The sequence below is a fragment of the Pantherophis guttatus genome, chromosome 5 (genome assembly GCF_059756535.1).
Source record: "Pantherophis guttatus breed Tessera chromosome 5, ASM5975653v1, whole genome shotgun sequence".
NCBI classification, from domain to species: domain Eukaryota; kingdom Metazoa; phylum Chordata; class Lepidosauria; order Squamata; family Colubridae; genus Pantherophis; species Pantherophis guttatus.
In genome coordinates, this window is record NC_142067.1 from 8,873,483 (window position 1) to 8,886,122 (window position 12,640).

Below are 12,640 nucleotides of genomic sequence, written 5' to 3' on the forward strand. Positions count from 1 at the left end.
GAAAAGCTTAGGCTGAGAAATTCAACAGTATTTTTTTTCTCTCTCTTCACTAAAACAATGTTTGCAAGATCATCAGGCTGGTTATAAGGAAAGCCATTAATTCTTGCTACTACAAAGAACATTTTGAAAGGTGGGGGGAAACAAACACAGAAACAATGCTTATTGTTAACTGAACGCTTCTTAATACTGGAAAGCTTGTTTTAGAAAGCTGCACATAAAGAAACCAGGTTTAAAAGGCGAAAGATTTATACGATCTGACGAGAAACCAGAGAATTGTTCCTATTGGGTATAACGATGGATTGTACAATATTAGAGATTAAATTGATTTTGAACTTAATATCAGCAGCTAGGCTGTTGGTAGCGCAATATTGGAAGAAGGACTCTTTGCCTACTATTGAAGAGTGGATACTGAAAGTAACGAACTTAGCAGAAATGGCGAAAATCTCAGCGTATTTGAAGGACTATACACAAGAAAGATACGTATCGGAATGGAGAAGATGGATTGATTATATTCAAAATAAGTATCAGATAAGAAAATATCAAATAGTTTATGAATGAACGTTAAGTATTAGAATTATCTATAGTGGAGTTAAGGTTTCAGGGGGGGGGGTTAGTAGTCTGAGGATAGGTAGGTTAATCTAGTTTATGATTGTTAAATGAAATACCTTGTATTTTGCTCTGGGAAGTCTGGGGGGGAGGGTGGGATGAGGGGAGGGAAAGGGTGGGGGGAATATGGCGGGGAAGAAAATTCTTTTTTTCTGTAAAACTTTTCAATAAAAAAAAAAAAGAAACCAGGTTTCAACTCTTCTGCTGAAGTGCTGTTTATAATTAATTAGTAAATTAGAACTTCCCTCTTTCATTTTTATGACCATTCTTTTTTTTTTAAAAGCCTCCAACACAACCCACCCCCAAGAATCCTAGAGCCAGCTTAATATATTTGCAGAATACAGACTAACAGAGTTGGAAGGGCCCTTGGAGGCAGGGGAGGGCTGCTGGCGGTTCACAGGGGTTCGGGAGAACCTCTAGCTAAGATTCTGTGCAGTTTGGAGAACCCCCAAATCCCACTCCTGGCTGGCCCCACCCACCCTGCCCTCCCAGGAGTCCCCACACAGCTTGTTTTGGATGCAGGTAAGTGCAGGGCGTACGGGGAGGCTCGGGGAAGATGAAAAATAGGCCCGTTTCCAGCCTCCAGAGGGCCTCCAGAGCCTGGGGAGGCCGTTTTCGCCCTCCTGGAGGCTCGAGGAAAGCCTCTGGAGCCTGGGGAGGGCAAAAATGCGCCCCTCTGCCACCGTGGTGCAGGAGGCTGACTAGGCCACGCCCACCATGACCATGCCCACCCAGCAACCAGGCAGAGAACCCCTTGCCAAAATTTTTGAAGCCCATCCCTGCTTGGAGGTCTTCTAGTCCAACCCCATCAAGCAGGAGACTCTAGAACCTATCCCAGACAAATGGCTGTCCAATCTCTTCTTGAAAACCTTCAATGATGGAGCACCCACAACTTCTGAAGGCAAGCTGTTTCACTGATTAATTGTTCTCATTGTCAGAAAATGTCTTCTTTATTTCTAGGTTGGTTTTCTCCTTGATAGGTTTCCATCCTTGGCTACTTGTCCCGGGTTCAAGTGCTTTGGAGAATAGGTCGACCCCCTCTTCTCAATGACAGCCCCTCAAATATTGGAAGACTGCTACCATGTCACCCCAGTCCTTTTCCGTCCGACTAGATGAACAGTCAAATCCCATTGAACTTTTAGAAAAGGTGGGGTGAACAGCTCTGTGGATTATCTCTCTTGCATGAGATCCAAGTCTAAAATTTCTACTTCGTATAAAGTTCCACTTTTGAGTCTGATTTGACAACAGCAAGGAATTGTTCTTTTAAAACCTTTCCACCCTCCATTAAAGAATTATTTGCGAATTAATCCTTCCTTCTTACTGCTTTTCGGTACTGAGCTGAGCTGCACTTGTCCCAATTTCACAGCAGCCATGTGCGTTAACGTTGCTCACAGCCAATTGAGTGAGAATCGTGAGAAGCTTGCAGTCCCAACCCAAGTACAGGGCATCGTGTTGGAGAACACAACCCAATTATGAACATTAAAAATGTGCCCTCCTTGACTCTCACAGGAAAAGGGAAAAGATTTACAACCTTATCATCAAACGCAGCTCTCATTAGTAAAGAAAAAAGTCCACTTCAAATTCCTTTCCTTTTCATATTTTACAGTACCGGAAAATCAACCCTCATCTCTAACCTCTCCAATTAAGACTGACCTCCACGGATAAATTCCACTAAAACATGGCTCAGCAGCCTAAAAACTTCATTGATGTGGCCTCACTGGACACCTTCCAGCGGTGCTATTAACACTGTTAAGAAATACTTGGGCAAAAGGCCAAGGTATTGAAGATTTTATCCCTTTATTACATTATTTCTACCTTCCTCCAATCACGTAGCAAAATATCTATTCTTTTACACAGGATGGGAGTTGCAAGGGAGAGGCATCTGGTTGAAGGTGGGTAGGTTTTCAAGGTGGCCCTAGGCATGCTTTCAGCATAATTGGGAAGGGTTGAGGCGCCAAAATATCCAATGCGGTCTTGGGCTCCGTTAATAAAGGGACAGAATCAAGATCATGTGAAGTATTAAATTAATAGCACTTTATAATGCCTTAGTAAGACCCCATTTGGAATATTGCATCCAGTTTTGGTTGCTGCGATATAAAAAAAAGATGTGGAGACTCTAGAAAGAGTGCAGAGAAGAGCAACAAAGATGATTAGTGGACTGGAGGCTAAAACATACGAAGAACAGTTGCAGGAACGGGGTATGTCTTGAGAAGGACTAGGGGTGATATGGTAGCAGTCTTCCAGTATTTGAGGGACTGTTACAAAAAAGAGGGAATCAACCTATTCTCCAAAACACCTGAAGGCAGAAGCAATAGATGGAAATTTATTAAAGAGAGATTCATCTTAGAATTAAGGAGACATTTCCTGACAGTGAGAATAATTAATCAGTGGATTAATTCATCAGTGTCTGTTTATTGAACTGGTCTACTCTGAAGAGCTGACACAGTCCCCCTCTCAGCCCAACAACCTGTGTAGTATAGGGATGAAGATGTCCAGCTGGAAGCAGGAAGTTCTCATCCTTCCTCAACCATGGAGGTTCTCTGGCTGACTTTGGACCAATCACTCTCTCTCAGCTTGACCTATCTCACATATTGTTGTAGATATTGTTATATTGTTATTGTTATAGAAAAAAATTGAGGATGGAGTGATATATGCGTCTAGATGACTAAATATCTGGATGGATGGATGGATGGATGGATGGATGGATGGATGGATGGATGGACTCCTTCTAAATTCCTTGGAAAGCCAGCATGGAGTAGTGCCTAGAGCACTGAATTAGCACCAACGTGACAAGGATTTTTAAGTCTCATGTGATTTTGAGCTAATTCCTGTCTTTCAGCCTATCCTATCTCATACCATGGTAGTTGAGAGAGAAAAGAGGAAGAGGAAGTAGTGTATATACCACCCAAATCATACTGATAAAAGATGGGATATAAATTTAACACAGAAATGAATAAATAAGAACATGTGTGTTCTTGATAGCTTTAAATCTGTTAAATCTCATAAGTCATGAAACTCAGGTTCTCAAGACATAACCTTAAATCCCATTGGCCATGAACCTCAAATTCTCAAAGTATCTTAAAACGCATTGGCCATGAAGCTCAAGTTTTCAAGATATAACCTTAAATCCCATTGGCCATGAAACTCAAGATCTCAAGACATAACCTTAAATCCCATTGGCCATGAACCTCAAGATCTCTGTCCTAAGTGCATCTTACCATTACTTGACCAAAACCTCACCCAAATTCACAAACAAGCAGATGGAATGACACATACCTAGTCAAATGAATGTGAAAATGAGACATATTGTACTTTATCATCCCTCCAAGCAAAAAGTTCCATTTTATATCCATATGCATTCTTGCAATATTTGAATAAAAAAGGAACCATCGAAGAGCTGGTATGGTTCTAAATTAGGTTGGTTTTGGGAAAAAAAAATCTCATTTTCATTTTGACAGTTGCAATCTAGGCAAATTCAGCATGATTCTCTCCTTCCTATAAAAATTTGCTATCGAATTTGCCCGATGCACATAGGGGTTTTGATCCTGGAAACAGATGTGATGGCTTTAATCAGTCACCAATACAAAAGGTTTTTCAAAGGCCGTGGGAGCTTTCACTTCCCATCTAGATAAATGCTAGTATGATTGAAGAAAAGACAAAAAGCAGAAGCCAGCAAGTTACTCTACAGGATTGTGAGAGAATAATATGAAAAAAGAAAATACTTTAGCTTAATAAAATGTAGGTTAATGTGCTGAACTTGATATAAAACTGAAAAGCCTAATCACATTATAACCCAAGTAGGATATGAAAGGTAACTGGAAGGAATGATATATTGCGACTGACTGCAAATAAATTGGGTATTTAATCTTTGATCTTTAATTGGAAAAAAATGTATAGGCATTGATCATGAGGCCAGGGTATTTTAACGGTTAGGCATGCTGGTTGTTAATGTGCAGTGGAAAACAATAAAGCAGCTTCCAAAATCTTGTTTTGTGATGCAGGTATTCTTGCAGGTATTTTAAATTAAAAAGAAAACAAAAACAAATAAACATAAATCTCAAAGGGCAAACTTGATGGGCCACTGGCTCTTTTTTTCTGCTATCGGTTTTCAGTGCATCTATGTTTAACAAGGTTAAATGTGCTGTGGGAATAGAGTTAATGTATTGTACAAACCCAGAGATTGCATGTAAGGTAATGAAAAGAAGTTAGATCTGTTGTGCGAATGTAGCTAATCTGGAAAACACTGAATCAAGAACGGTGAATGGGATTCCTTTTAAAGCAGCTTCCACATTAATGGTGATGAAATGTAAGATTCTTGCAGGTAGCTGGATCTGGGTTTTGGAGAACTGTGATCAGTATAGCTACACAATGTAAGAATGTTTCCCAATGAGAAACAACCACAAGATGTCACTCTACGCCACCTTTATTTGCTGTATCAAGAAAGCATCCAGATCTAATATAACTGTATTACTAAAAACCAGGATGTCACAGAAAACTTATCAAGAACATGCCTGCAAGCTGGACACATCACAAGGCAGCCTTCTCCCTGCAAACCAGCTTTCCTGGGGCTGAAACTCCTAAAAACTCTAGGGCGGTGTTTCAAACTCAAGGCCCATGGGCCGGATTTGGCCCATGGGGTGCTTAGCTCTGGCCCACGGGGCTGCCCTGGAAAAAGAGAAGGACCGGCCCATGGTGCCTCTGCCAGCAAAAAGGGAGCTCCGGAAGGCTGTATGCGGCCCTCCCGAGCTCTGTTTTCACTGGCAGAGGGTTGCACGAGGTCATCCCAGCCGAAAACGGAGCTCACGAGCCCGTTTTTGTTGGCAAAGAGCTGGGGCCGCCACAGGCGCCCCCGACGCGAGTGACGGCAAGCTGGCCACGCCCACCCTGCCCCGAATCAAACACAACCCTGATGCGGCCCCTAAATGAAATTGAGTTTGACGCGCCTGCTCTAGGGGATACACTGGCTTGACTAATCTGGAAAGCCTAAATTTATTTGTCCCAAAAGTGATTTTTCAAGAGGCAACTGGACTTTCTTTGAGGTTTTTTTTTTTTTTGAGACATTTCGCTTCTCATCCAAGAAGCTTCTTCAGCTCCAACTGGATGGTGGGGAATGATTCATCCCGCCATCCAATCGGAGCTGAAAAAGTTTCTTGGATGAGAAGCAAAAGTCTTCAAAGAAAAAGAAGGAAGTCCAGTTGCCTCTCGAAAAAGCACCTTTGAGACAACTATAAGCTGGTTCACTGAGAATTTCATCGACCTTGTCAGGGTGGCAATTAATCCCATTCTGCTTTTGGGTAATTGCACCTTGATTAGAGAATGGATCGTGACCTTTCCTTGAAGCATACTTTAAGAAAATAAAACCGAGATATATTCTAATAAACACATTTTATTATAAAAAAGTAAAAACATCTTACTAGCTAATTAATTACATCTTGACAGTGTTCCTGCCGGACCTCTCTTGGCCGGAGAACAAAGAAAGAAAGAAGAAAGTGAAGGAATGTGGACATGCGCAGTTAGCTTAAAGATAAGAACTTGGCAAGCTACGGTAAGTCTGAAAGTTCAAAAATAAGAGCTCATCTGGTAAATACAAAAACGCAGTGACAGACCTAAATTTATTTATTTACTTTTTTTTTTAATCCCGCTTTTATTATTGTTATAGACAACACAAGGCGGTAAATGTTCCTTCCTTCTCCTATCTCCCCCACAATAACAACCACTCTGTGTGGGGAGCTGGGCTGAGAGAAGGTGACTGGCACAAAGTCACCCAGCCAGCTTTCAGACATGAGGCAGGACTAGAAGTCATAAACTCCTAGTGACTGGCCCAAATCCATCCAGCCAGCTTTCATGCCTGAGATGAGACCAGAACTCACAGTCTCCTGGTGATTGGATCAAAGCCACTCTGCCAGCTTGCATGCCTGAGGTAGGACTAGAACTCACAATCTATTAGTTTCTAATCTGGTGCCAACTTTCTGTAATGATCTTCCACCCATTACTTCTTGTCCTTCCCAGTGGTGAAATCCAAATTTTTTTACTACTGATTCTGTGGGTGTGGCTTGGTGGGCATGGCATGGCTTGGTGGGCGTGGCTTGGTGGGCGTGGCAGGGGAAGGATACTGCAAAATCCCCATTCCCACCCCACTCTGGGTCCAGCCAGAGGTGGTATTTGCTGGTTCTCCAAACTACTCAAAATTTCCGCTACCGGTTCTCCGAACTGCTCAAAATTTCCGCTACCAGTTCTCCAGAACCTGTCAGAACCTGCTGGATTTCACCCCTGGTCCTTCCCTTAGGTGCTTTGGAGAATAGGTAGATTCCCTCTTCTCTGTGGGAACCCCTCAGATTTTGGAACACTGATGGAAGATTGTACATTCATCCAACAAAGCCAACTGTTTAAAAAACAGTCTTGTGTATACAGTTGTTTGGCCATGTGTAAATTGTTATGTCAGAGCACAAAAACGACAAGGAGGCAGGATTTAAAAACCCAGAGATAAAACCATTTAGGTTAAAATCTGCAACGGCAACAACAGAATTTTAAAGGTAAGGAGACACAAGCACATTCACCTGGCCATCGACCCCAAATGGTCTCAAACAGATGTCAGAAACATGATTATTAAAAAAGCAGAAATTATGTAACCAAACCTGATTATTGATTACGCAACAGTATTATCTCGCAGCCTGGAATACGCTCAGACCACTACTTTAGGGAAAAAAACCCAGCGGTTCTAAGCCATTAAATTGCAAAACAATTTTATAATGAGAGATTATGTGCTTTCCCATTTCAATCTCTTTAGTGGTATTAAAACAAAGCACCATGGGAAGGAAGAAAGCTCATTCCAAGTCAGGAAGAATAATAAATAAGTGTATTTTCATTTCAAACAACACATTTTTCCCCCTCCCAGGTTGTTGATTCAGTAGGTAAATTATTTCATCCTAAAAGCTGGTTTGAAGAGTCACTCTTAAGTCAAAGGACACATAAATCTTTTCATCATTTGTGCAACTCATATACCTGAATCATTATTAAAGTAGAAAATGATATGTTACCATTTAAAAAAAAAATATGTTCAAGAGGAACCAGGATATTAAGCCATCATCTGTTAATGAATTAATATTCCCGATTCCAAGTTATTATAGTTAGGAAATGCTAATCCTTATAGTTTCCCCATTTGTGGTTAATAACAAATTTCATAATTTTTCCTTCTTGTGAGAACAAATGAGTCTGCATGGGTAGAAAAATCTTGGTATAATAAAAATATATTCCTCTGATCTTTGCGTTAGGAAAGTAGGTCTGAGTTCAAACTTCTCATTTTTTAAAATTTCTTCTTAAAAAATTTAACACATGGGGGGGCGGGGGGGGAATACCAAGCCTTATCAAAGAGAAAAGTAAGAATCAAATCCCCAACATTTCTATCACTGTATCTTATGGCATTCCTGTGAAGAGGAAACATTTATAGACTTAAGCCATTTCAAAATTGTACACTCGAATTCCAGACAAAAATCAGAAGTTGGTGCTACTTTTTGCTTCCTAGATTTCAGCTGTTGCAACAATCTGATGTAGAAACGGTTGTTTGAATGAATGAGAGCCTAATCAAGGTGCAAGCACACCTGTGAACAGGTACCATACTTTTCGGAGTATAAGACACACTTTCCCACCCCCTAAAAGAGGGTGGAAATGTCCGTGCATCTTATAGACCAAATAGAGCCACTTTTGGCCTCCCGAAACCCCACCCCGCGCATACTGTTTTCGCCAAAAACGGGCCCATTTTTCACAAAAACGGGATGCACAGAGGGTTTGGGAGGCCTACAGAGCGCTCCTGGGGGCTGGGGAGGGCAAAAATGGGATGCATGTGGGGTTCGGGAGGCCAAAAACAGGCCCGTTTTTCGCAAAAACGGGACACGCAGAGGGTTTGGGATGACTGCAGAGTACTCCTGGGGCGCGGGGAGGGCAAAAACCGGATGTGCGGAGGCCAAAACCTTTTTTTTTTTCTTGTTTTCCTCTTTGAAATCTTGGTGCGTCTTATACTCCGGTGCATCTTAATAGTCCGAAAAATACAGTAAATTCCACTTTTTGATAAGTACCTCCTCTCCAAGCACTTCTTGTTGCTATCTCTAGATCACACCTTCCCTCACCCCTCTGCCTCCCTCAAAAGCCATATCTTGGAGAAGGGAAAGAAGGAAGCAATTCCGGACACTACCACACAATTAGGCAGAGAATCGATTTCCAAAATTAGAAGTGGGCAGCAGGAAACCAGATGCTACTGTGTCATTTCTGCCAAGAGGAAAACCCCAGATTTAAGTTCCTGAGGACACTTTCTGCACAACTCCAAAGCTTCATTATTCTTCTACTGGCCTTTCGGGGCTGATCCTATCACAGGTTTTTTTTTTCTCCGATAGAAGAGAATATCCATCGTTCAGGATTGAACTTTGGGGTCCTTGGGTGCTCGCTGAGCTTGGTGATTTTGTTTTGCAGAAGTTTCATTATCCAATTAGGTAACATCACCGGTGTTGGTGATGTAATGAACAACCTAATCAAGAAACCACCAAGAAAACTTCCATCAATCCTGAAGGGCAAGCCGTTTAAACCGAGAGCAAACCCCATTCCCTTCTAAGCACTGATGATGTTATCTACTTGGGTAACGAAACGTCTGCAAGAAAACACAGCGTACCAAGGACCCTACAGGTATTGTTACGTATGAATGCTAAATTCCTATCCAACAATTCCAGACTTCTGTCCTGAAAGCAATTTACATAATGGGTTCCGTCTGGTTACTGAAACCCCATGTTCTCTAGTTGCACAAAATATCAAAAATATAAACTCATCATAAAGGGACGCGGTTTGCAGAATAAAAGGAAGTCATACTTGTAATTGAGCAAGCTGTTCAGGAAAGCAGAGGCTAGATCTTTTAAGTGTCTTTATGCAAACATGGATACCCTCTGAGATCTGTAAAGTCTGCTTCCATACTAGTCTTCTCAGAGGGATCACTGGCAACGGGAATTCTGTTGCAATATTTATAAAATTCAGAGCACCTTTAGGATATAGGGAGATATGTTCCTTCCTTATATTTGACAGCGATAAATTATAAGAAATTAGCAGCACAGTCCATTTCCCTCCAAGTGGCTCTTGAAAATCATCCCGTCACCAACGTTTGGCATCAACCCAAAAGCAGTACAGATAGTCCTCAACTTACAACCGTTCGTTTAGTGACCGTTCGAAGCTACAATGGTACTGAAAAAAGGGATTTGTGACCAATTTTCAAACTGATGACCGTTGCAGCATCCCCACGGCCATGTGATCAAAATTTGGGCGCTTGGCAACTGGCATATATTTATGACGGTTGCAGTGTCCCAGGGTCATGAGATCATCTTTTGCGACCTTCTGACAAGCCGAAAGTCAATGGGAAAAACCAGATTCACTTAACAACCGTGTGACTAATTGAACAATTGCAGTGATTCACTTAACAACTGTGGCAAGGAAGGTTGTAAAATTCACTTAACAACCGTCTTGCTTAGCAACAGAGACGTTGGGCTCAATTGTGGTCGTAAATCGAGGACTACCTGTATGAAACCTCCTTTACCTTTCCGCAAAGAGCATGTGCAAGGGAATTGCAAGTTAAGGATTAAAATCGTGGTTCTGAGAAAATTGGAAAAAACTTTTGTCTCTAGAGATTCTCAATCATCCAAGTCATAAGGTTGTCCTAAAGGTACTTTTTCAAAAGGCGACTGGACTTTCATGGCTGGTTTCCTTGAAAATGTTTGTTGTGGCCCGCAAACATTTAAAGTGGGCCACCTTTGAAGCGCTCCATGGCTTAGGACCGGGGTATATACGAGACCGCCTTCTGCCACCGATAGCCTCCCACCGGCCAATACGCTCCCACAGAGAGGGGCTCCTCAGGGTGCCGTCAGCCAAACAATGTCGACTGGCGACACCCAGGGGGAGAGCCTTCTCTGTGGGGGCACCAGCCCTCTGGAATGAGCTGCCCCTAGAGGTCCGTATGATCCCCGACCTGCGTACCTTTCGCCGCACCCTGAAGACTCTTTTATTCCAACAAGCCGGGCTGGCCTAATAGGAATTTTTAAATTAGGTGTTTGTTAGTTTTTAATTTCGTGGGCCAAATTTTATATATTTGTTTTTAAATTGTTCTTAAATTTTGTGGTTTATATGTGTTTTAATATGGCTGTACACCGCCCTGAGTCCTTTGGGAGAAGGGCGGTATAGAAGTTTAATAAAATCAAAATCAAAAATCAAATCAAACGGCCAGCAGAGCTGGCAGTAGATTCAGACAGTGAGGAGGTTGGAGGGGGAACCTGGGCCAGTCCTGGAGTCTGGGGAAGGCTCTGATGAGGGCTCTGTGTCGGAGGCAGAGATGGAGCCAGGGCCATCTGACAGTTGGCAGCTTCCTTCAGAGTCGGACATCAGTGGGGCAGAAGGACAGCTGGAGCCTGTTCCCAGTGTGCTTATGCACAGAGCTGCCAGGAGAAGAGAACAGCTAAGGAACAAGGGTCAACTTGGGAGTAAAGCCACAGGTGGACGGTGAATGGCCCCTCCCATAGGAAATGAGTCCGCGGGCGAGTCCCTCCCCCATGGACTCGCCTGGTGAGTCCGCGGGGGAGGGCCTTCTCTGTGGCTGCCCCAGCTCTCTGGAATCAGCTACCTCCTGAAGCCAGGACCGCTCCCACCCTACTGGCCTTCCGGAAAATGGTGAAAACCTGGCTTTTCCGGCAGGCTTGGGGCTGTTGATCTCACCACTGCGATCTTGTGAGATCTAGCCATGAGCGGTGTGTATGGGGTTTTTTTAACGTCTCTTATTGTATATTGTTCATACTGTCTTTGTTGTAAGCCGCCCAGAGTCTTCAGAGAGTTGGGCGGCATAGAACTACGAATAATAAACAAACAAACAAACAAACAAACAAATAAATAAATAAAGAGGAGCGAAAGGGGAGGGGAGTTTGCAGGAGACAATTAGTTCAGTTCATTATAGTGAAGATCTGTTCCTGACTTCTTGCCAAGTATTGTCTGCTACAGAATGGCGTTTGGAAGATATCGGCCTGGCAGCTCTCCAAGCCTGATAAAGGTCTGTAGTTGTGAAATCTCTGGAAAGACTGTGGCCGGGACTTTTCTGGAGAGGAATTCCCTTTAACTTAAATAAAAGAGGTTTTATCAGGATGAGGAGTTGGCTTCGTGCTTTTGGGAAGCCTAGGTCAGAACAATGTTTCGCTTCTCATCAAGAAGCTTCAGAACTGAAGCAGCTTCTTGGATGAGAAGTGAAACATTTTCAGGGGGGGAAAAAATCAAAAAAATCCAGCTCCCTTTTGAAAAAGCATCTCTGGGACTAGAGAACCTTTTGTTCCAAAATATTTTTCCTCCTAAATAATGGTTCCTTTACAGAACTGGTGACTTTTCTCCTAAAGCAACTGGCGAACTTTCTCCTAAAGCAAATAGCATGAAAAAAAACCTTGCCTTTCATCAGGTTATCGTTCATAATTATTATAATCGATAACCAATAGCCAATAGCATTCAGTATTCCCAGATCTCGGAAAGTGTTTTGGGGACTTTCAAAAGCCATCTAGGACACCATCCAAATAAATGAAGCATAAAAGTACGACAAAGAAGCATTCGTTTACATACCTAGCAAGGCTTGGAACAAGCTGCTTTTAAAGATGCCCATCACTTTCTTAATGGCTTTTTTCAGTTGTTGCTCCTCTGGCTTTTTTAACTTCTTACAATAATCTTCCAGAAGTGCTAAAGCTCGATCAGTGTCTAAAGAAAACGATAATTAGAACAATTAGCTGAACCTTGAATTTTTTTTTTAAAAAAATAACAAAACAGAAGGATGCATTTGCCAAACAAGGATTGCCAATTCATACCAAACTTGGTTTTAAAAGTAAAAAAAAAATTGGCACGCCCACCCAATCACATTACCCCCACCACCATCAAGCCACGCCCACAGAAGTGGTAGTAACAAATTTTAGATTTCACCACTGCTCCTTCCCTCCCTCCCTCTCTCTCTCTCTCTCATCCTCAACTTACATGACCATTCGAA

General features: G+C 42.3%; 1 protein-coding gene across 6 annotated transcripts in view; it reads right to left on the reverse strand.

The window, feature by feature from the left end:
- Positions 1–12,640, reverse strand: part of DLG2 (discs large MAGUK scaffold protein 2) — a 1,136,581-nt gene that overhangs the window by 1,103,884 nt on the left and 20,057 nt on the right. For all 6 annotated transcript variants that reach the window (XM_087895794.1, XM_087895787.1, XM_087895810.1 and 3 more), the window contains one exon: positions 12,226–12,357. In XM_087895794.1, the coding sequence (XP_087751920.1) occupies positions 12,226–12,357 (132 nt within the window). The remainder of the gene's footprint in view (positions 1–12,225; positions 12,358–12,640) is intronic.